Source organism: Parasteatoda tepidariorum, chromosome 7 (genome assembly GCF_043381705.1).
Source record: "Parasteatoda tepidariorum isolate YZ-2023 chromosome 7, CAS_Ptep_4.0, whole genome shotgun sequence".
NCBI classification, from domain to species: domain Eukaryota; kingdom Metazoa; phylum Arthropoda; class Arachnida; order Araneae; family Theridiidae; genus Parasteatoda; species Parasteatoda tepidariorum.
The window spans coordinates 55,561,209-55,587,266 of NC_092210.1; the positions used below are offsets into that span (position 1 = coordinate 55,561,209).

A 26,058-nucleotide genomic window follows, 5' to 3' on the forward strand; every position below is an offset into this window, starting at 1 on the left:
GTGCAATATTGTCTCCTGGATTTGGTTTAGTTTGTCTAAGTCAAGGGAGATAAGAAACAACAACAGCTACTTCAACAGTTCTGTGTATGGTTCTTTTATATTTGCTGAGAGCTTAATATCAATTTCACATTTTGATGATAGTTTTAATGTGATGATAAATCGATGCATTGACGCATGCTATGCATATCATGAATTTTTTTACTTTTCATAAAAATCTGGATTTTTTAAAAATTTTTTAGGTGCTATGTCACCCATTTTAATAAAGTGAAGTTTTTATTTCCCCTCTTTCTCTTTTTTTCTTTTCAAGTATTGTTCTATCAAATAATACTTTATTATCAAAAATTTGTTAAGAATGAAAAACACGAAGAAACCGAAAATCAAAAATTTACTCTGAATTCCAACTCTTATGATTGATTGTTCGATAAATACTCATAATTAAGTACTAAAGTATCTAAAAGGATAGTAATTTTACTATGATTCATTATGTCTTTCTCATTCAATAAATATAAGAAAATAGTGAAATTTTCTTATTTCTTTATAAATACCTGGCAGCATTATTATTGTTTCTTAAAACCATTTTTTTGAACAAATAAATGCCTTTTCTTAAAATGTTTTTTTTTTTCAAAAACAAATTTGATCTTCTGTCGAAAAGTATTATATTAAACATATGTGCGAAAAAAAAAGAGTGAAAAGCTTTGTTATTTTACTATAAAAAAGCTTGTTTTGGCTAAAATCAACTTTTATTTTTTTAATGATCAATATCTTAACGATTTTATTTTTGTTGAAAAGTTTAATGTTTAACATTATGTTAAAAAAAGAGGTAAAAAAGCGACTTGAATGACATAGTTCTTACTTTTTTCTTTCTGGTGACACTAATATTAATGAAATTCGTTCATAAATAAAAAAAAAAATTACAGAAGCTAAGAAAATATCAGTCACCTTCCCTAGTTACACCGTTTTGTTAAATGAACTCAAATTTTAAAATGACCCCCAAATCATAATTTTTATTCAAAAAGTTTGAAATTTGTTTCTTTATAATTTTAAAAATTACGTTGAATTTATACAAAAATTATTAATTCATAAATTCACTCTGAAAATTAGTAAAATTGGAAACACTTCGGTATCATTTTAAAAAAACTATTGAAGTTTGACACGCTATAAATGAAATCGACACGTATTAATAAAACAACAAAACTGAAATCATTAAGGTATTGGTTGTTTCTTTATAATTTTAAAAATTACGTTGAATTTATACAAAAATTATTACTTCATAAATTCACTATGAAAATTAGTAAAATTGGAAACACTTCCGTATCATTTTAAAAGAATCATTGAAGTTTGACACGCTATAAATGAAATCGACACTTATTAATAAAGCAACAAAAATAAAATCATTAAGGTATTGGTTGTTTCCTTATAATTTTAAAAATTACGTTGAATTTATACAAAAATTATTAATTCCTAAATTCACTATAAAAATTAGTAAAATTGGAAACACTTCGGCATTTTTTTTTTTTTTTAAATTTTTGAACTTTGACACGCTATAAATGAAATCGACACTTATTTCTGGAAAAAAAAAGAAGTTATAAACGGACTTTTTTATGCTTTTATTATCTAATAAATTTTAATTTTGAGCAATTATGCTGAGTAAAGTGCCGGATACTGCATTATTGTATACACTGTGCCAAAAATGTTTCAATTCTCTTAGAAAATTCCCAAGTTTCAGTGAAATACAGAAAAAGTTAAATTGACATTAAGGGTCCCAAACTTTCGATTTAACTCCTCCTGCTTAAATTATTGGAATGCATGCTCCAGATTGCGGTTTCCATCATATTTTCTTTGACTGAAATCTAAATCCGGAGAAAAAAGGGTAGTTTTATTAAAAAAAAGAGTTCGTTTTTGTGACTTAATTGAAATTTAATTATTATATCTCAGATAATCCCTTTAAACCATTAAAATTGATACAAAGTTAGTAAAAAATCATATCCTTAGAACAAAAGTTATTTTGGGTGATATATTTTTTATTTTGCTCTCTTGTTAGCTTATATAGAAATAAAATACATATCATTAATGTACCGTTGCTAATTAATAGTCTTAGAGTAGATCCTATTATTGATTTAAATAGAATTTTGTTGATTTATTAAGTTGTGATCTTGAATAGTCTATAAATTTGCAATGAAGAACAATTGAGTTATATTGCTTAAGAGTTTTTGTTTACTTTTATTCACATGGAAAATAATAAAGGTGCGAAGTATTATTTATAAGTTAAAATCACATTTGGATTTAATAAAGGTGCGTGTGCATTGCTCACAAATATATTTTGCTTTAAGTTATTCATATCTCTAGGATAAAATAAAATATTATTCTAAACCATTAGATATTTTGAAATAACACAAAAGCTGACTCACGAAATTTAACGATCTTAAGCTCTTTTATTTCAAGAAATATCTACATACTTAAGGGCTATTTTTTGTGCTTTCTTTTACAATACTGATGCTGTTGCCTTTTTCTGTTCTAAGTATTTTACAGCTTCAGGTATGATATATTTTTTACTGGCATGATGTATTTTTTCTTGTCTTAATTTTCCTTAGGGATTACTAAAAAGTAATAATCACAGATGAGCAGCTTTGTGGAATACCATGCAATCACATTTTGAAAATATTCAAATTTCCATAAAAGTTTAAATATAATTTTCATTTGCAGCACGAACTTCGAGCTTAATCTTCGCTTCAAACCTTTTTTTTTTAAATTTTTTTTTGACCAATCACAAAGCATATATTCTTTGTCATTAATGGCGGGCATTTTGTAGTGCAGAAAAACTGAGGAAGGAAATAAAGTACGCGTGATAATTTCGTTTTGTTACATTACAATCCACGACATATTTCTTTGAACAAATGCGCGGTTAAGAAAATGGACATAGCATTTGATTCCATTGTTCTAACTTTTCTTATGAAAATTCTTCATCTTTTTTAAAAAATCCAAATGGATCCAAATAAACTCATAATGTGATGGCATACGTAGACCTTAACAGCTTAATGAATTTTTAAAATATTTTTTTTTAAAGATACTGAAAGTCATTAGTTCTTTTCATAAGCTTGTCCCGGGTGAAATAAATTTATAATAGTATAGTTTTAAATTGACGTTGTAAGAGTTTACATAATTTGAAACAACTTTATCGTTTAGTGTACTGAATAATAAAAGATGCCTGAATAGCTACATCTATAATCGCGAAATACAGAACTTCGCCCCGTAATGATTATTCTTAGTGTTTGATAACGTAAGGACAAAATTCCTCGTTTAGTTATGAAATTTGGGTTGAACATTGAAAAGCGCTTTCTGAATTGTGTACATTTTCTTAAACACGCATTTCTTGGTGGGTCCAAAATAAAAAGCTCACCGACGATCAAGGTCTGCCTCTGCCTAGCTAAAAGCGAACTTTTTTTGAGGGGCCAACTAAATATGAACTACTATGTATATATTTATATCTATCTTCAATTAGATTGTCCGACAGAGACATTTAAAAATAGAATTTTCTCATTGGTTTAGCAAAAACTATTCTTTTTACAAAAATGTTACTGTAGATGATTTTTTTTTACACATTTTAAAAATTATGTATTCCCAGCACTTCTTCTTTAATATGAATATATTGGGGGCTCAACTACTTGCGCAAATATTTATATATTGCTTAGTTCGCTAATTTCTCCTTTATTTTCTCTAATACCTCAACCTCAGCATTTATACTTAACTTTCTTTTATCATTTATTTTAAATGTATTAGATGTTATTATCACTGTGAAAAAGAAGAAACTAGGGGAGAATTATAAAAATTATTCTATATTTTTTTACATGAATGTTAACATAAGAAGAAAAAAAAACCCTCAATCTTACCAAAAATAATGAAAAAAGTCAAATAAAGACAAACTGTTTCATTATGCTTATCTTCCCAAAACGGGAAAAATGATTAGAATTAGTCAATCTTTCAAGATTTATATGAATTTTATCGAAATAAGTAAAAAAGTGTATGAACTTTAAAATTTAGTAACTGCAAAGTTAATCTTTGAAATTAAGAGTGCGTGGCAGCAAAGAAATATAGTTTTACAGCGATTAGTTTTTCTTTAACTTCGAAAAATCTGAAGAATCGTAAATAGAAGCAAAAAAAATGCTAAAAAAAAAAACTAACTATAGTTTTTAATTTTCAATGCTAAAAATTCATCATAAAATTCCGTACTGTTCATCGATAGTTCGGAATGTTCTGCAGTGCTTGGTGGAAGTGTTGAGTTGAGCTATTTATTCTCTAATTCACAAGAGCATGTTTCTTAGAAAATAATCGAAAGATGTATTAAAACTAGAAAATTCTTATATTTATAAAATACTCATCTAATTTTTCTTTCATTTGTAATGGCAAGATTAAAAAACTACTACAGCAAAAAATGCGAAGAACCATATGGAGAACAAACATAGAGAACAAAACATAGAGAGAAACACTTAGAGGACATAAAAAGAAGCAGATGTAGCTATTGTCTGTGAATCCAAAATGCCACACGTCTTCCAGCCACGGTCCACAAGAGATGCTTAAGATCTAATTTTGATATTTGACTAATATAAATATTGAAATCATATTTATGAATGTGGTGATTAGCTGCATGATAAACTTCATGCAGGTAGATTTTAATATTCAATTTCTTTTATTTTTTGTCTTATAATACATGTTAAGTTTAAAACGTTAGTTCAATGTTTTTTTTTCTTCAAATTTTCTCGTTAAATTTAATAATGATTACGATAAATATAAAAATAAACTGAACTTACTTATATGTTTTGATCAAAAAAAAAATTTAAATTTATATCAAGAAAGCTTATCTTTATTATATCGTGCTGATGCTCTTCACTTATTTACAATCGACACATGATAAGTATCAGAAATTCAAATTCAGCTCGAAACGTTGTCAGTAAATAAAAAAAAAAGATTATTGATTGTAAGATGAAAAATTTGACACTGATACATGTCACTTACTACTTTAGGCTAACACTGTTTACCACTGTAAAATCACGCTCTTAATTTGCGTAATTTATGTTTAATAGATAACTGTCTTGAACCGTTTGTTTATCTAATCCTTTTTCTGATTTCGAAAATCCAAATTTTTGTGGCATTTTTGGGAATTACAAACGTTTAACTAACAGTTTTCTTATTGGTTTCTCAATAAAATAATTAATAAATTTCATTTTGCATTTTCATTGCTTATGCATGGTTTTTCGCCATGCCATCACAATTTGGATCCTCTACGGAGGGGATGGCTCCTCCGCTTTGGTAGCCCGAAGACCTGCGTGCGAAGTCGAGCCCTTTACGGTAGAACCGTTTAACGAGAACCGATACCGCGCACCCTTGGTCTCTACATAGGCTGATGAAAGTGGTCACCCACCCGCTTACTGACCGTAGCCAGTGATGCTTGACTTCGGTGTTCTACTGGGAACCGTGTCTTTAGGATCAGTCCACCAGCATAATACGAAGAGTCAAATTTTTATTTAGAAATAATATCAAGATCTCTAATTACATTTATTTATTTAAAAGCTAGATTGTTAGCTTTATGCTAATAAATAATAAGTTGAGGTGAATGAGTAAAAGTGGGGAAAAACATTTTTCTGCTTTAAAATCTAAAGGACTCGTAATAAAATAAGTTATATAGATCACATTGCTAATTGTGTCAATGCCTGATTTCTAAAGTTTTAAAAATATCAGTTTATTAAAAAAAGAGAAATATTTTCCAATTTTAGGGACATGAGCCAGAAGAAATAGTATTTTTAATACCTGTATTATTGTTTTGAATCATGCAAGTTCATGAAAATATTTTTACCTTCAATCTAGTTTCAGAAATAATAATGAACATTTGAATGCAATGATAAAATATTTTAATCATTGACAAACATAATTGGAATATTATTATTAAATGGAACAAATGAAATTGAAATAAAATGTACTACAAAGTTTCAAACGAAAAATAATTTTAAGTAATGATTTTCATTTTCTGTTTCTTAACTATCATGCTCAAAACAATTTTCAGGAAAAGTTTTAATGAAAATTGTGGTATTATATGCATTTCCAATTTATTTCTGAATAAATTTTTCATTCCTATTTACAAAACTATATTTTTAAAAATATAAATGTTATAAGTATTACATTTTGCTTTATTTTAAATATTCTTCTCAACAATTGATTCATTTTAAATATTGTCAAACCGGTTTATTGTCAAAGTGTTTTTGCATGTCTTTCTCAAATATTTTCACCCAAAGCCGCTTCAAATTCAACTCCTGCAGGGGATTTGTTTTATAGACAGTAAACAGATTGAAAATATCTCGAAATACAAGTAACTTTCCTCTTTTCTCAAATATTTAAAAATTGTTTTCCAGTATCTGCAATAAGAACTGAATAAGTTTTTTTTAAAAAATTAAGTAAAAGCTTGCAGTCTACAGAAAAATTCTGTTAAAATTGCATTTTATTGGATTAGTAAAGTTTGCTAAGGAATTATAAAGCCATTAATTATAAAAGTATTTAAAATTCAATTAAAAACTTTTCTAACTGTATTGCTTAATATTGCAAATAGAAAAATGAATAATTTGTTTAACAAAGTTTGAATTTTGTTTTGAAACTAATTACATTATTTGGAAAATACAAAGCACAAAATGACTTTAATTGAATTTTAAATTATTGTTAAACGAAGGAATTAAAGTTTTCTTTAAAATAATTACTTAATATATTTATAATATGAAGTTTATTACCTTTCAATTAAAGGGTGAAAGTAATTAGTATTTCTGAAATTGATTTAAGGAACTTTGCTTCTAAACTTAAACTTTCTAACAGAATCTATTCTTTTTTTTAAAAGTAATTATTTGTTTCTTTTACAACTACTATTACTAAATTTAATTTTTCTATTAGGGGATTCTTTGTGTTCTTTTTCATCGAATAAATGAGAAAATAACAATCGCATAGCGTAAGACTAAAAAGAACTTTCCTCTTAGTATTGATTTCAACAATGTTGGTTTTGATTGCATGTAATCAAAGTTTTTATAAGAATTTGTAAAAAAACCGCAGAAGATAAGAAATCATTAAGTTTTAAGTCGTTATTTCTACGCAGTATTTTTTTCAAAGTCTTGTAAATACAATAATGCCCCTAAATACAATTTCGCGGACATTACATGTATTGCAGTAAAAATAGGATTTTAAATCAAAAATTTTTTTCTTCAAATGGCGGGCACTTGGTGTTTGTCCCATTGGCCATAGAAATGCCAGAACTGCTACTCTCTTCTCGTTACCTAGTGGGCACCTGTGGCGAAGCCACGGCGGTGGAGCAGCGTCGCCCACGTCACGCAACCACAAACCCATTTATAGCGAGTGTCACATTCACACAAAGAGGAAAGGATATAGAGCACAGAGAGAGAAAGAAATATCCATGTCCTGAGCAGGATTCGAACCCGCGGTCAATGGCTCCGCAGTCAGACGTCTGACTCGGCCACCTGGTCGGCATTTTAAATGAACATAAAAGAAATACATACAAACTCTTCAGTACTCTTTATCAAACTCTTCAAAACGAAAAAGTATATTTTTCGCTTTAGTTTTAGAGGTATTTTTGATTGCAGCTAAATCAGTGAAACTTATCAGGGTTTTAATTTAAATTTATCATTTGTTAAAAATAACGATTTAGGATTAAAATATAATAAATTTCCATTTCAATAAAATAAACTTAAAAGAAAATAAACTTAAANGCGTAAGACGAAAAAGAACTTTCCTCTTAGTATTGATTTCAACAATGTTGGTTTTGATTGCTTGTAATCAAAGTTTTTATAAGAATTTGTAAAAAAAACCGTAGAAGATCAGAAATCATTAAGTTTTAAGTCGTTATTTCTACGCAGTATTTTTTTTCAAAGTCTTGTAAACACAATAATGCCCCTAAATACAATTTCACGGACATTACATGTATTGCAGTAAAAATAGGATTTTAAATGAACATTTTTTTTTAAATGGCGGGCACTTGGTCTTTGTCCCATTGGCCATAGAAATGCCAGAACTGCTACTCTCTTCTCATTACTCAGTAGGCACCTGTGGCGAAGTCACGGCGGTGGAGCAGCGTCGCCCACGTCACACAACCACAAATCCATTTATAGGGAGGGTCACATTCACACAAAGAGGAAAGGACATAGAACACAGAGAGAGAAAGAAACACCCATGCCCTGAGCAGGATTCAAACCCGCGGCCAATGGCTCCGCAGTCAGGCACGCACGGCGTTTTAAATGAACATAAAAGGAATACATTCAAACTCTTCAGTACTCTTTATCAAACTCTTCAATACTTTAAGTATATTTTTTGATTTAGTTTCAGAGGTATTTTTATTGCAGCTAAATCAGTGAAACTTATCAGGGTTTTAATTTAAATTTATCATTTGTTAAAAATAACGATTTAGGATTAAAATATAATAAATTTCCATTTCAATAAAATAAACTTAAAAGAAAATAAATTCTTTCGAATATTGTAAAATTGGAACCTTGGTCATATTGAAGTGAGATTCAACTGGACCCAAAGACACACTTAAATTGGAAACAGCCTGAAGCTTGTTCCGTTATACTTTTTAAATTCTTAATAAATTCTGATTGAGCTTCAATGTTTACATTTTCGAAGAAAATCACATGATAGTTTTATGTTTTCCCCATACAAGAGTTCCGGGGGGTTGGCTTGACTATCATCTCGCAAGGCTGTGAGTAAGTCAAGTAGAATAATCGGAAGTGACTTCGTCCAGCTTGGATTTTCGTGGCACATTATGCTTGCTTTCAAAGTACGATGCCAACGTTCAAGACTGCCATTAGCTTCTGGGTGATATGCAGAAGTTTTATTTCTTTTAAAGCCAAGTAATTATGAAAGTTTTTGGGACAATTGTGCATCCTGACCATTTGTAATTACGATTGGAATACAGTAGTGGATGATCCAATTGTTCGAAAAGCATCAGAAGCAGTTTCTGCTCGAATATCAGGCAACGAAATGGTTTCTGCTCATCACGTGTAGCGATCAATTATTGTATGGCAATAGCGAAATCCTGATGATGGCAAGGATCCAATCAGGTCTAGATTAATTTCTTGAAACCGTTGGCTAACGATAGGATACTCTTGTATTTCAAGTAACGTTTGGTCCAATAGCGAATATCTTTGTTAATAGACGGCCAAATGAATTTTGATGTAACTAATTGAAGACTTGCTTTAACTCCAGGATGCGTTATGAGAGATTGCGAACACTTTGGAACACTAATTTTCTGAAGTTAACTTAAATAAATGGCCTTTTAATTTTTGTGGCAGTATCACAATATGATGAATAATTAGAGCCAAAAAAATTGGAATTAGCTCAAATTTCAATGAAGAGTTTTTAGACGTCATTAGTTCTTTTAACTCATAACCGATTTCGTGAGTTTTGGCTGAAGATTCGAAATCAATTTCAGATGAAATCCTTATTTCTTCCAGTAATAGTGCATTGGTAACGATATTGGCTTTTCCTGAAATGTGTTGAATTTTTAGAGTGAATTGGCTAATGTACTCCAAATAACTTTATTGTCGTATTGATGCTTTCTCTAACTTTTGTCGGAATGCGTACACTAGTGACTGGTGATCAGTGAAAAAGGTAAATTCTCGATCCTCCAGCAAATATCAGAAACGCTTAATAGACGAATATGCAGTTAGGAGTTCCCGATCATAAGTGCTATAATTTTTTTGTGTTGGCGTCAGTCTAACAGAAAAGAAACCTAGTGGTTGGCAATCATTGTTCACAAGATGTTGCACCACTACACCTATCGTTATATCTTAAGCGTCTACCATAAGGGCAAGTTTAGTAGATGACACTGGGTGAGACAAAATTGCTGCAGATTTAAACAGTTTCTTAGAGGTCGTAAAAGCATTTGAAGCTTCGTCTGACCATTTGATAATTCGATTATCATTCTTTTTGCTGTTTTTTTAAGTATTCACATAAGCTTGTTTGGTGTTGGGCTGCTAGAAGAATAAATCTATAGAAATTTATAATTCTCAAAAATCTTCTAAATTGTTTGACTGTTTTGGGTTTGGTGAAATCTTCGATGACTTTGACTTTTTCTTCTGTTGGGCAGAAACAGTGTGGCCAATAAAATTCACCTCAGACTTAGCAAAGTTGCATTTGCTGACATTTAATGTTAATCCAAATCGTTGCAATTTCTCAGAAACTGTTTTGAGATGTTGTAAATGTTCCTCTTTAGAGCACGATGCAATTAGTATGGCATCTAGATAGACGAAAAAGAATTCTAGGTCACGTAAAACGGCATGTATAAATCTCTGGACTGTGTTACGAAGTCCAAAAGTCATCAACGGAAATTCGTACTAAAAGCCGTTTTTCCTGTATCTGATTATTCCATTGGAATTTGAGGATAAGCTCGATGAAGATTTAACGTGGACGTACAACCTTCTAATTGTTGCGTAAAATCATGCAGGTGTGGTATAGTATATCTATCTTGTAGTGTGGCTGCGTTTAAAGCACGATAATCCCCGCACATTTTTCATACACCATTTTATTTCTTGACCAGATGTAATAGACTAGACAAAAGATTGCTTGATGGTCGGCATATGCCACGGTCAAGCAAGTAGTCAAATTTTGCTTTGGGATTTTTAATTTCTCTGGAGCCAATTAACGCACATTGGATGTTATGTGTGGACCTTTAGTAACAGTAGCATGAGTGACATTATGGCTGATGTTAACTTTAGCCAGTTCTATCTTTTCAGAAGATAAGTTCCTGAATTCTTGCCGTAGAGAATGAATATCTGGATCTGGATGATTACTATCGAGGAGTGTTAAAAATGAAGATGGTCCTCTAATTATTTTAGTTCAGACTAATAATCATGTTAAAGGATGAATTAAACGTTTTTGTTTAATATCGATCAAACTTCCACGAGCCTTAAGAAAATCTGTTCCAATTATTGACTTTGAGACGTCTGCTATGATGAAGTTCCATTTGAAGCGTCTTCTCAAGCCGAAATCTAAACTGATAAGTTGTTTGCCGTAAGTTTTGAATTTGCAGCATAAAGTTTAAAATCAGATGGGGACAGTTTATTTGGTTTTGGCGGTGAAATTACAGACACGCCAATACTAGTGTTACAAAGATAGTGCCTTTTGCTTGTCTTATCAAATAGAAAGAGGTGTCAGTTTATTTGGCCGTACTCGTTGGCCTCTTCAATCAGCCGGCCCTTCAGTTTCGGGAAGTATTTGCTGATTTTTGAAATTCGCAAGGCTTTACTCAGTGATGTGCCTTGTTTCCAAATTTATATTGGTACCAACATAGCTTACAACAAGAAGATTGGGATCTCGTGGGGCTATGACCTCGAGAATTAACAGATTTATTTTGAGATCCACCCCTTGTGATGAATGTGTCAAATTTCCGATTTAATTTTACATTACAAATCTCTAAAGAATTAATTTTTTCGTTATTTATGTTATTATGTTCAAAGGTTTTACCGGATGCATTATTTATTGTATAGGACTGTGTCGAACTAAATATACCAATAATTTTATCAGCCATCTTTACAATTTTATCCAAAGAATCAGAGCTTATGTATAATATGGCTTGAACCTCCTGTATTAACCTCTGTAGCCAAAGTGGTTTTAATAATTACTCTGAAATGGAATTTTCTGACAAACCTTTATTTATCGTAACAAGTTAGATGCACGCTTATCGCCGAGATTAAGTTCGGTCTATATCTTTTTTAACCTTTCTTCTTCAGTATCTGCTAATCTATTCACCAATGGATTTTTTTTAAAGCGTCATATTTTCCATTCATTGGCGGTTTTGACAAAATATCAACGACAAAATCTAAGACAGTTTCATCTAATAAGGCAACGACAATGCTTTACTTTGTTAAATCACGAGTAATATTACCGTTAGCTAGTTCTGCTTCGAGTTGTAAACCCCATAATTTTGGTTTATGTCACCAAAAAATTGGAAGTTTTACTCCCACTTTGTTTACTTCTAAATTCACATTATCTTGGGTTAATGAATTTAAATTATCATTTGTTATTTTCTCCATGTTTATTAAAATAGCTCATTGTGCAGCTCTAGTGCGACGTTAAAGTACCTATCTACATACCATGTTTAATGTAGTTAAATCAGAAAATAATAGTGATATTTAAATGCACAAACCTTTTTTCATCCAAATAAAATCTTCGCAATCTTGAAGTACTGCCGTCTTCAGTTGCAATCGAAGGTGCTTAATCTTCCTCTACTGTCTGGGATTTTGAATGAATAAATACAAAGAAAATCAACGACTTTATAACATTCAATATCTACAGTTATTTACAATTTAATTACAAGTTAATACATAGTTAAAAGTATGATCAATATCAGTTATTAAATACATTATTAATGAGGATAACTATTTACATCAATTCAAATATAAATATAAAGGATTCAAATATAAAGAACGTCAGAATTGTAATTAAAGTTACGGCAACACGCTGTTTACAGTTATATAAAATTAAACTTTGATGCATGTGATTTCACTGACCCTGCGCATCACATACTCTTTGTCCTATAAGTATCTTGAGTATTTTGTTATGGAAAAGCACCATAGCTCTTTTAAATGATGTACAGTAAAATTCCTTAGTGATTGTTACTTTTATTAGTGATTGTTATTTTTATTAGTGATTGTTATTATTTTGTTAACTTTAATTTTTTTTGACTCCATTGTAATTAATGTAAGACTTTAGCTCCCAGGAAACCCTTGATTTAAAAAACACATACACTTAGATAGCGCAAACTTTTATTCAGTTTAAATAAAAAGAATTTCCATTACGTTTTTGAATAAAATTAAAATCTTATTGTTACGGTACTTAGTAGGATAAATGTTACGAAGATTTTATTTTAGTGAAAACAAGCATTGATCAGCTGACCCAATTCTGAGTTTACCACTATCAATGTTCATCTCTGTAGTCTTGTAATTTTGATCCCAATCCAGAAGATAGAGAACTCATGGAACAAGCATTGATAGAAACTAGACTTAACGGAGGAATTTTTGATGGAACTGATCCGAGGAACATGTAGAAGAAAACCACGAAAACCTCCCATGATAAGCCTGGCTGCAAGGAGACTCTAACCCATGATCCGTCTTCCACTGAGAATAATTTACGCCACCAGTGCAATCGGTGCAAGCCGGTTGCGGAGTTCATATCCAGCAGCTATTGCTGGGATTCGAACCCGGTTCACCTCATTGGAAAGCGAACGCTCTATCACCTTAGCTACCACGGCTCAGCTATTAATAATATGGCATGACATGACATAATATAGCATAACCGTTGTTGAACAGCTTATATTTTTTGGTATTTGCGTTTGGAGAGGAAAACCATGAAAACCTCCCATGATAAGCCCAACATCAAGGAGATTCTAACCAATGGTCCATCTACCTGTGAGGATATTTTATGTTAGCACTGTTGTTCGTGCGAGCCGTTAGCAGAATACGCATAGATCAACCAACGCTGAGATTCGAACCTGGTTCACCCCAATGGGAGGCGAGGGATCTATCCCCTGAGCTACCGAGGCTCATGTTGTTGTCATGTCAAGTTATTCTGTTTAGTAATGTATGCATCAGTGTTCGTCAATGTGGTCCCAGTCCAGAAAAAACTAATTTCAAATTTAGCCTACTTGAAAAAAAAATATCTCATCTTTATAACCACCAAGAGGTTTTTTCACATTTCATCATTACCAATCAATTTTCTTTGCAATTATCAAACAAATTTGTTCTTTGAAACTATCAACTTATTGTTTAATAAATTTAATTTCGTAATTTTTATATGAAGTAATTATATAAATTAAATTATAGGAAGTTAAACATTTCAGTAAACTGATTTTTTTCAAACATAATTTAACGTAAATGAATTAAATACACGGTATAAATAAAGTATATGATTAAAAAAAAAGAGCTATAATTATACAATCCAATAATTTTATTAATATACATCCTATATTTCAAAATGAATTTGATGTGATATTTTTAAGCCAAACATACGAAAATAAATTTTTCTGTTTAAAAAATGTCTGTAATAAGTATTTTTAAAGATTACACAAAAATATGTCTTTTTTTCCCCCATAAGATTACCTATATCAATTTCCATCAACTGTACCTTATGCAAAAAAGTCTATAATTAAAGGGAAAGCTAATATTTGAACTCATAGTTTGGCGAAAAACCATAATCTTAAATATCAGTTGAAAAACAAAACATTGTGCTTCATTACTCAATTATTCACCGCTTCTCTTATGATAGCTGAACTAAAAAGAATATTTTGTAATTTTTGATTAGTTCAGTTCAAGTTATGAAATCGCTCAGGGTCTGGAAAGCAGAATAACTATTTGTCATGTTTATGTAATTCAATAAAATAAAAAAAAATAAAGACTTTGTGTTACTTTAAAATTTGTCGTTTAGTGACATTGTTATAACACTTGAGATCAAGTTTACATTTCACAGTTTAATGAATACAAAAAATGTATTTTATTTTATACTTTTGAATTTTATTTTTGTTTGCTAACATTTTATTTGGTAAAAAATTTGCTAATTACAAAAGGAAGATTAAATTATATAGTAAACATATGAAATTATTATTAATTTAATGTGCATGCATATTGTAGATGATTGTTGTTCATGATATGGTTCTTCATACAAAATTATTATTTAAATTTAATGAATATTTTTGCATGTTCAGTAAAATCTTATACTATGTATTTGGAATGCTAATCCAAATATAATGTTTAATAAAAATATTTAGCATTTATTTCTTTTAAATTATTTCAAAAGTAAAAAGTATGATGAAGATAAAAGTTTAATTTTCTGTGGATTGTAAGCCATATAAAAATTTAAAAATTTAAAATTATAAATGAAGATGCAATGTGCTACAAAAAGATGTGTGCATTTCATTACATGAATGTATATTTATAGTTTGAAACTAATCACATAATTTATAATCAATATAACTATATATATTTAAATTGAGTAGTTTTTATTGATTTTTCAACATTGAAGTTTTTTCTTTGTTTACTCAAAAACAAATTTTTGCTAATATTAATATTTATTCACTGTCACTATTTACTCATTATTATTACATATTATTCATTATTTAAGTTGCTTTAAATAAATTCTTAGCTTATTATTTAAAAAAATATATAGTTTCTCAAATATTAATTAGTTATTTCTATTTTAATTTTGGCAGTTTCTGATTTTGTTTTCTGTGGAGAAAAACAATAAAGGATACAAATGAAACCCAATTGGAAAAAACAGCTAGCTGTGTTCATTTCTTTTATGAAAAGAACGATTGGATCGCCATCTGTTACATTTTGGGGATTACTTAGTTTTGACAAATCAATAACGTAAAAAATCGGTTCTCCCCGAAAGTTATAACATAGTGAAGAAGAACTATACTGTGGAAAAACCCTTGCTTTCCGTGTGCAAAATTACCTTTTTTCTCAGAATATGATTTTATGAACATAAACCGTTTTTATCCCTAAGATCTTCAAATATTTTACAAAAGGGGCAAATTGTGTGACATTTACAAAATTCTAGCTTACTATTAGTAAGTGAATATGATAAGTTTAAATTTTGATTAGATCGTTTTTGACTGAAAATTTCGAATCGGAACTGCGTTTCAAGTAATTTTTTTACAACCATTTTTTTTTTTAAATTGCGTTCTGGCATAATAAATGATGCTAATTATTTGATTCATTAAATATATGCTGAATGTTTAGGCAAAAGTTATGTGATTTCAATTGTTAAAAGACTGATCTTTTTTAGGGTTTTTATTATTAATAATTTAAATAAATCATTTCTGTTGTCAAAAAGTTAAAATAAAAATTAAATTCGAGAAACCATTTCGAACCTAAATAAAAGTAGTGAAATCGGAGAGACCTAACCATAGCAAATTGACTTATAAATTTACCCCTTGCCATTTTTAAAATGCGAAGTACTTAAAGAAAATGACACTATGAAATTTTGAAATTGAAAGAATCTTTTTAGAATTTATAAATAGATTTTTAGGAATTTAATTATGGGAAACTTAGAAAGAGAATTTCATATAGAGAATTTATAATTTTGCTAATACTGCTTATTATATACAAGCTATGCTGCTTATTTGATTCATTGTGCAGATATTATAATTTTTTTTAATAACGGCAGGCACTGAACTTTCATTCTTCGCCTTAGAAGATGCCGAAAGTGTTGCTCATTTATCGTTACCCAGTGGGCACCTGTGAGCCAAAGTCACGGAGGCGAGCNATGTTAAAGTAAACTCTCTGTTTATTCCATTCAATAGAGATTTTATGACATTATCAAAAATTAAAATTCTATTAAACGTCAAAAAATGTGTAAATTAAAAATCATTGAAAGAAAACCTAACAAAAAATACTGCAAATTTGGAGATTCATTTAAAAATAAGCAGATGGAATCCTCGCAACCATCGGTTTTGAACCGAGAACCTCTTGCACAAACAACACAGTCATTTTCACATAGCTACTAGCTACATAGCATTCGCTACTGGAACATTTCGATGGCTGATTTTCTTTTTGCTATGCAGCATAAATTTTTTTAGGAGTAACTTAGGAACCATAAATAACGAGAAAAATATCGTACTTGAATTCAGTGCCTCAAAATATATCAAAATTTTTTGTTTCCTATGAAAATGATATGTTACCGTTTCCTTGTGAGATTGCTTTTCTTAAAATGTTATGTAAATATAAGAACTAATTTCATTATGAATCAGATGATGTAATTTTTTAAAGTTATAACCCTCCCCTCTGAGGAAAGAAAATCACAAAAGAAGAAATTTCGTATCAACGAAACTCTGTGACTTATTTTGTTACGTTTACTTAGTTATCGAGCACACGTACTACACACAATCTAGTCATCTTATCAAACTTATCTCAAAAAATAATTTTGTCTTATCATGAAGCTTAATAGGCCTAAAGTTCACTGGTATCAACCGTTATGCTATATAGATTTCTAAATTTTAACAATTGTCGTTATTTTTCCCTGGACCATTTGATTAGAACCGGTTACAAAAATTCAGAAAGCTCATTGTGTTGAATGAGTTAATAACTATCGTTTACAAAGCAAGTTATAAGCGTTGATTTGAAGCAAATCGTCTGCGTTTTTAATTTCAGATTCGATTGAAGTTTCATAATGGAACGCTGGAATGGAAGAGTAGCTTTAGTGACGGGGGCGTCAGTTGGAATTGGGGCGGCTATCTGTCGTCAACTTGTCAAACATGGAATGGTTGTGGTCGGCTGCGCAAGGAACGTCAAAAAAATAAATGAAATTTCCGAAGAGGATGGCGTAAAAAAATCACCGGGACGATTAATTCCAATGAAGTAAGCATTCTGTTTAATGTGCACAATTCTATAGTTTTATAAATGTTTAGTTTGTTTGTAAACAGTACATAGTTGTAACAGTTCAGTTTGTAAACAGTACAGCCATCGTTGAGATTCGAACCCGGGTCACCTCATTGGGAGGCGAACGCTCTATCATCTGAACCCCCACGTCTGTGCTCTTGCCGTCCGAAGGGCTGATTTTTTTTCAATTATATATTTTCAAATATTTATTAAATATTAAATCACCGGCCATGACAGTAATTATAAATTAGTTTATCATGAAGGACATATAAATACTTTCATATTATGGAAAAGCCTTAAAAATGCGTTTGTAAAAATAAAAATCATAATTAAAAAATATTCCACCTTTCCATTTCTTTGTGAAATGTCTTGTATCAGACAGCAGACGACATCGGAATATAGTATTTTTTTATGTGATGTACAGTGCTAAAAAAACACTGAATAGCTTTTGATCTAATGATTGGATTTTCACGTAACGATTCTCGAAATATGGTGAAATACGCAAAAAATATATTTAACACTACGGAGTCTAAAATTTGGACTGCTCTGCTGAGAAAACTATTGGGACCGTATTTCCCAGATTGTGGCTAACCCCGATATTTTGAGGGTTACATATCCAAATCTGTCTAAAAAAAAGGAATGTTTATTCTGAGAAAGTAAAATTTTGTGTCAGATTTCGTAACTTAAAATATCGTCTGCACCAATTAATTGGTATATTGGAGGTCACCCTCTCAACCCACTAAGAGAGAACCGTAAGACTTTTTTTTATATTGAATTGTAAGTACGTTCTTAAAACATTAAAATATGAGAATTGAATTCTGAATTTTTGTCATTCTTGGAATTTCTGGACCAATAAAGATCAATAAAAAAACCTTGCTTTCTGTTTTTTAGAGTTGACAGAAAATTTTATTTATGGTTCCTGTTTCAAAAATTTTTTTTTTCTTTCTTGTCCATTCGGCAATTCTGAAAGGATTCTTAATTTATCATATTTGCGTAAAGCTTACAATAGTCCTGGATGCTTCGATTAGTGATAGGATATTAAAATTTTTGCTTTAGGAAATCCAGTAATGTCCATTACAATAGTTAGTTTTAATTTCTTAACTCAGGGGTCGGCAACCTTTTGAAATGAAAGAGCCAAAAGTTACAATTTTACAAAATTTCCCGCTTTTAAAGAGCCACTGAAAATTTTTGATTCAATACTATAATATTTTTTTATGTATATATGATTTTTAATTTAAAAAAAACGGTTTTGAATACAGAATGATATTTATTCTTTATTTTTAAAATACGCTATAATTTTTTTAAAATTTAGTTTTTATTTAATTTTTAATTTTTTAACTTATTTCTTTTTGAGGGGGGGGGGANTTGTATTTAAAATATACCATCAGTTTTCTTTATTTTTCGCTGGTAATCAGTCTTATTTATTATCTTATAATTATGATTAACATATTTTTCTATTTTTTAAATACTCGGTTGTAGTATTTTTTTTAAAACAACTATGCATTTTTTATTATATGTTTGCAGTTAATTTTGCGATTTTATAGCCTCAGAGCTAATATTATTTTACACGTTTTGAATGATTGAATCATTGAACAGGACAATACTTCCTAGTGGCAAAAAAAATTCCACGAATAAAGGTTGTAAACAGAGTTACAGAGCGAAAATTTTTATGCTTAATCTGTGACACAAAGAATGTTAGTTTTTATTATTTCAAAAGAAACATATTTATTTTAAATTTTAAAATACTCTTTTTAGTATTTCGTTAAAGCCGTGTAAATTATTATTTTTTTTACATGTTTCTTTTTCATTTTGATTCTGATCCCATTGCAGACAATAAATTTGATGCATCATCCTTTTTTTATTGCCGGAAATAAAAAACAGAAGCTATAATTATTTTTTTGTAAGAATTTCTTTATCATAGGAACTGGGAAGTAGTAAAAATATTTAAAAATATAGCCTCTCTTTCAAAGGAATGAGATTTGTAATATTTTCAAGAAAAGAGAAATACAACCGAGATATTGGGTTGTTTGGAAAGTAATTTCATTTTCTTTCTTTCTGAAAGCAAAAAGCGATTTTCCTATCGTGAATAAATATTTTTATTAAATTTTGCTATATTCATTCTGGTTCAATACGTTTTTCTATCTTTCTGGCAGTAGCATGATTCTTAGCTCATAAAATTATTCTTCTTTAGTGGCAAAAGATTGATGCAGATGATTTTCGACCTCCTCATTTGAAGTAAAGGTATAACTATCTAAACATTTTTGTAGAGACCCGAACAATTACTGTTGAGAACCCATTTCTCGTCCCCAGTGATGATGCGCTTCATAAATGGATAATTTTCTTGACGTTTCCGAAGCAAATCACAGACGTTTAGTACGGCGGGATTAATTTCTTTCCGTAAAAGCATGATGTCCAAATTTTAGACGTAGTTTAAAATTAAACGTAGAAGTTTCAAATGATCATGAAAAGTCGAATTTGACAAATTTAATCTTTGGGACCGTGGTGCCTCGGGGGATAAAGAGCTCGCCTCCCAATGAGGTTTCTTGGGTTCGAATCCCAGCAACGGCTGGTCGATATGAATTCCGCACCAGGATCGTACTGACAACACTGCTGACGTAAAATATCTTCAGTGGTAGACGAATGATGTGTTGGAGTCCCCTTGTCACCTGGCTAACAGTGGGTGGTCTTCGTGGTTTTCCTCTCCATGGGATGCAAATGCGGGTTAATTCCATCAAATTAAGGAATAAGTATAGGGCAAAGTTTGCCTTATACTTAATCCAGGAGTTCCCTTGTTATCTGGATTTGGGTTCAAAATTACGAGGATACGGAGTTAAATATTAATAGTCGTAAACTCAATATCGGGTTGGCTATTCAACGACAGTTATAAAATAAAATAATATAAAATTTAATCTCGAGATAGAGCACTTGTTTCTCAATGAGGTGATTCGGGTTTGAATCCCAGCGATGACTGTTCGATATGAATTCCGCACTCGGCTCGCATGGACTACAGTGCTGACTTAAAAAATCTTCAGTGGTAGACGGATCATGGGTGAGAGTCTCCTAGCCATTTGACTTACCGTGTGAGGTTTTCATGGTTTTCTTCTCCAAGTAATGCAAACACAAAAGCGAAGGTAAATTTCTTCCGATATTTGATCCAAGAGTTCAGTTGTCTTCTGGATTGGATTCAAATTTACAAGGCTACTGAGTTGAACATCGGTAGTCGTAAGCTCAAAATTGGATCGGTTGTTTAATGATGGTTATAAAATAAAATAAAATTTTATCCTTTCGTGATTTCGCGATTTATTACTCGCCTGTTAGTATCAATTAATGCTTTTTTCGTTTCGTCATCAACCTGAACTGGCGTAGTGAATCTTCATATCTTAATTGGAATTTTGCAAATATGCTTTGGCTGTGACGTACTGCCAATACTTCTTTTCCATACATATCGGATGCCGACCGGCCTGTGTAGGGGGCAGGGAACTGTCCTTGCGTCAGAAAGGTTCTGGGTTCGAATCCCGGGCAAGGCATGGATGTTTCTTTCTCTCTCTGTGTGTTTTATGTCCTTTCCCCTTTGTGTGTGAATGTGACCAGCCCTATAAAGGGGTTGTGGTTGTGTGAATGGCGTGGCAGAAGTCGAATTCCTGGCCATAGATGGCGCCACTGAGAAAAACAGGAACAATCGCACCCCCACTGAATAAACAGGCATACTACAAAAAAAATACACATCGGATAATTTTTTTCTTGCTTAAATAACATCTTTGTCATTTTGATATTTAAAAAGTAAAATATGCCGAAAATTCTGCTTTTAGCTTTCTATCTTTGAAAGCGCACCTATATTAGCTTTGAAAAATCTACTATCCGACTTAAGAGTGGAAAAATAAATAATTAATTTCTCTGTTGGGAAAATATAAAATTACTTTCCGAACAACCCAATAGTATATTCCTTTTTTCCTGACTTTGAAAAGCGTGGAATGCTGAAATTCCGAAAGCTTGAATTTCAGATTCATAAAAATTGTGAGTATAGTGTTTTCTCTTGTTCAAGTTTAATGCAACGTTTTTGTAGTAATATTAAATTTGAGATGCATGGAGCGAAAACATAAATGAATTTAGTTTATATTATCTGAAGCTAAGTAAATTTGTTTCTCCCATAAAATGGCACTCTATATAAACAAGCATGAAACTTCGAAAGAGTTTGCAAAATAGCTTTAGTTACAAATTCGTTAAGGATATTCACCTTAGTGCTTTCTCTCGATTTTAAATGTAAAGAAATTTTTTAAAAATAATGACGAATTTAAAATGTACGGAAGGAAAACTAAAAGGGTGTCAGCCAATATTATTTTAAGTTATACGTTAATTTCTTTCTCGTATTTTAAGTGCCACTCTATACTTGGTTAAGAGTTCCAAAGAATTTGCAAAATAACTTAATTGCAAGTTCATAAAAATTATTAACAAAGTGCTTTCTCTTGTTCCACATTAATATAATTTTTTGAAGTAGCATTGAATTTAAATTACACTGAACTTAAACTAAAAACAGGTTCAGTTAATGTTATCTAAACCTATGTAAATTTATTTTTCGTACAAAGTGTCACTCTGAATTTGATATACATGAAAGTTGGATGGAGTTCGCAAATTGTGCTTTGTCGCGCTCGATATTAATAAATTTGTTTTGATGCAAATTTGAATTTAAAATACTTACGACTAAAACTAAAAACATTTTAATGTTATCTAAATCTATAAAAAAAAATTTCTTGTACAAAGTTCTAAAAAATGCTCGATTTATAAGTTCTTAATTTTTGCTTTATGAGGCGACTCGTTCTAAAAAAACGCTATTTCAAGTGTATTTTATTATCTAAACTCACCATCCAAGCTGTAGCAATAATTCGAACTCTGTTGGAGGTTTAGTTCAGCACGTGTAACTTTGAATTAATGAGATAAACATTAATTAGAAGAATATTAAAATTTAGATTTAAAGCTAGAAAAAAACGTTAAGCATCCGAAAATTGTTTTATGAGGCAATTCGTTCTAAAAAAAATGATGTATGAGTTGCGTCTCAAAATCTCTGAACCTCTGGTTTAGTACGTTTGGAGATAACATTCTTAAGTAGAGTGTAGTTAATCTTACAATCGAAACGTAATCTTATAAATCTATGAACAAATAACTATATATGTATACATTTTTACCAGATGTGATCTCAGCAATGAATTAGAAATCCTGGCGATGTTTCAAGCAATAAGACAAGATGTTGGGCGACTTGATGTTTGCATCAACAATGCTGGACTTAGTCACAATGCTCCTCTTCTTAGTGGAACGACGAGTGATTGGAAAAATATGCTAGATGTAAGTTCACCTAATCGTAATTTAAATTTCATTGAAGTGTTATTGAAGCAAGTCCATATGATTTCATTTGTTTTTTGTCTCTGTTATTTCATAATCATCAACTGTTATGTTTACGGAGAAATTTTAGCTAGTAGTGAAACCAGGGTTACTTTTTGGAAGAACAATTACCATAATGGAACACAATTCGAGGGCATGCCATGTAGTTTCTAGAATTTAGATTTTTAATTAGTTAGCGTAAAAGCATGATATTAAAATGAAAAATACATATTAATTATATATTACAAAAATAAGCAGAACTACTTTCCGAAAACAAAGAATTTAGATTACATGTATGATTCAGGGAAGAATTTGCATTACATAAATTTAGAGAAGATTTTACATTATATATCTGATTCAGGGAAGATTTCACATTGTATATCTGATTCAGGGAAGATTTCACATTGTATATCTGATTCAGGGAGGATTTTACATTATATAACTGATTCAGGGAAGATTTCACATTACATATCTGATTCAGGGAAGATTTCACATTACATATCTGATTCAGGGAAGATTTTACATTGTATACCTGAGTCAGGGAAGATTTCACATTACATATCTGATTCAGGGAAGCTTTCACATTACATATCTGATTCAGGGAAGATTTCACATTGTATATCTGATTCAGGGAGGATTTCACATTACATATCTGATACAGGGAAGATTTTACCTTTTACAAGGTGTTTCAGAATGCCGTGGACAAACTTGGAGAGGAGGTAGAGAATATCATTAGGAACCATAATTACATAAAGAAAGCATGGGCGAAAGCGAAAGACACTGAGATTACAATGCAGAATGTAGTGTAAAACGATTTATTATGCATCAAACGAGTACAATGTATGACTAACAAGTGACAGAGAAGGTAATCGAAATTTGCTCATTGACTTGGATGCACGAATGATACCTATGCGACATGGATTGGCGAATATTTTCGAAGATACCTGGCTTTACACTAATCGAAGCAGCAACGATGGAGATTCGTGCCACCAGGGCCATTTCAGAATTTATGGCCATCTCGTACACAATAGTATTCATCGCACGCCGGAGAAAAAAATCAAGAGGAGATAAATCAGGTGATCTGGGAGGCCAAGCACCATGCTTAACCTTATTGTTCCCAAATGTCCTTTTAAGATACAATGCGTGTGTTATTTATTTTCTAAAAGTTTGATACTGGTGATTGATTTCATTTTGATGCTGGTGATCTGAAAATTTAGTCAAAAAAAACAAAAAAATTCATGTTTTCAGAAAGGAAAACGCTAAATTTGACCATTCGGGAAGCTTGACCGAAGAATATAGAATGCAGAAGAAGTTCAGCTCTTCGTATACGTAACTAGCATGAGAAACTGTTCAGTGCTGAATGCTGTGCTAGGAAAACAACTGACAGGGAGCGCAACATCCTCAGATTCAGCCGAGTATCGTGTGTACAACGATTCGAAGGTCATGCGCAAAAGAAGCAAAGTGACTGGCGGGAGTTATGTCATCTGAACAGGTTCTCAAAATTTGCTAGCATAATCAACATGGGCGATAAAAATGAATTCTCAAAGAAATATCTTAATAAATCGTGCAGTATTTTTAATAAATAGTACAAAAATGTATCAAGAAGCCAAAAAAAAAAAAACTATCATTTTCCTTTTTATTCGCTGCAGTGGTTGGGGGTAGAGGTGAATCAAATCCGTTTTAGGAAGATCCTCTGCTTCATAATGTTACCCATAAATTTCCATTAGCTTTTATATAATAAAAGATAATGGGCCCATAAATGTTACTTTCTCTTTTATTTACAGGGACTTTACCAAATTGTGGGGGACCTGTTTACATTATGTCTATGGAAGCTAACCTTTCACCCTTCTGTAATCTGTTCTGTTCTTTGGTTTGACCCAACCTATCTTTTTCATATTCTTACAACTATTTAGCATATGAACACCAGATTAGTACATACTATCCAGGAAAATCCCATGTTATTTCTGTTAATCCGCTATTTGCAAATGAAATAGTTGAAAATATCAAATTTTCACCTTGAAAAGTAGTTTATTTTGTATAAATTCTCTCTTATGCATTCTGTCTTTACCCTTGTATATATAAATGACTTTTTTTATTTTAAATATAGCCATTTTTTTCACGCTTATTTATTTTAAGGTTAATATATTAGCTCTTTGTATTTGCACCAGAGAAGCAGTGAAACTAATGAATGAGAAAGGTATTGACGACGGCCACATTATTCATATTTCGAGGTAAGTTAGCAACGTAAATACAACTAAGTAATGAAAAATAATTAAGCTTCATGAAATTTATCATTTAATCATATTAGAAATTGCGCTGTATTTCAAAAACTAAACATTTAGCTCATTTTATTCTTAGCTAACTTTGGCAGCTTCTTAGCTTTGGTTTTTATTTATATTGTTGGCTTTTTGACATTAGTTTCTGGAATTGTGGTTTTATAACATTTGCACCAGTGATAAAGGTGAGGAAAAAAAAACTATACTGAGTTCTGAGTGTCCGAACCAGGCAGTTCAGACTCTAAAAATTTTAGATTTTATATATATANATATATATATATATATATATATATATATATAAATATTATTTAATTATAATAATCTTAATATCACTCTTTATAATGCGTCTATGTCTCTGAAAAATTTAAAAATGTAATTTCAAATGTGTTTAAGATGAAAGAAGAAAAGCAGAAAACAAACTTACCGATATGAAGTAAAATAAAATAAACGAGTGTTAAAATTAGATATACTGATCTAACTATTAAACAAATTTGTTAAGAAGAAAAAATATGATAAATGTGCTTTTAGCTTTATCGTATAAAATAATTGGTAAAAATATCTAAGCAACTTACATTTCAGTGATGCCATTTATGAGGAAAAAAATATTCATAATAACTATAATTGGAAAATTTAAAAAGCCATAATAAGTAAAGAAGCTAATAAAAACTATAAAAAAATATTTAAATTGTAAAATAAAAAAACAAACAAACAAAACATTCAAATAGGTACTAATAGTATAACATACAAACGTAAACTAGGAATAAACCCTTTTATTGGTTTACCTTCTTTATAGGGTGACTGTTTCTGACTTTATAGGGTGACTGCATATAATGTCAGAGCCTACATACATGGGTATAAAGGCATTTATAAAGTTTATCCTTCATTCATATTTTCTTCCATAACAGTAATATCTACTCGTGTTACCAGCATTCATAGGCATTGTCTGTTTATAGGTATGAGCCCCATTCATACTTATTAAAAAAACTGTTTATCAC

The 26,058-nt window shown here is 30.6% G+C and overlaps 1 protein-coding gene across 2 annotated transcripts in view; it reads left to right on the forward strand.

Moving 5' to 3' along the window:
• Positions 1-26,058, forward strand: part of LOC107437425 (dehydrogenase/reductase SDR family member 11) — a 54,478-nt gene that overhangs the window by 14,035 nt on the left and 14,385 nt on the right. The window contains exons 2-4 of one of the 2 annotated variants that reach the window (XM_016049425.3): positions 17,187-17,393; positions 22,598-22,751; positions 24,924-25,018. In XM_016049425.3, coding sequence (XP_015904911.2) covers positions 17,206-17,393; positions 22,598-22,751; positions 24,924-25,018 — 437 coding nt within the window. In that variant the 5' untranslated portion in view covers positions 17,187-17,205. The remainder of the gene's footprint in view (positions 1-17,186; positions 17,394-22,597; positions 22,752-24,923; positions 25,019-26,058) is intronic. The other variant, XM_043049709.2, reaches the window with a different exon arrangement.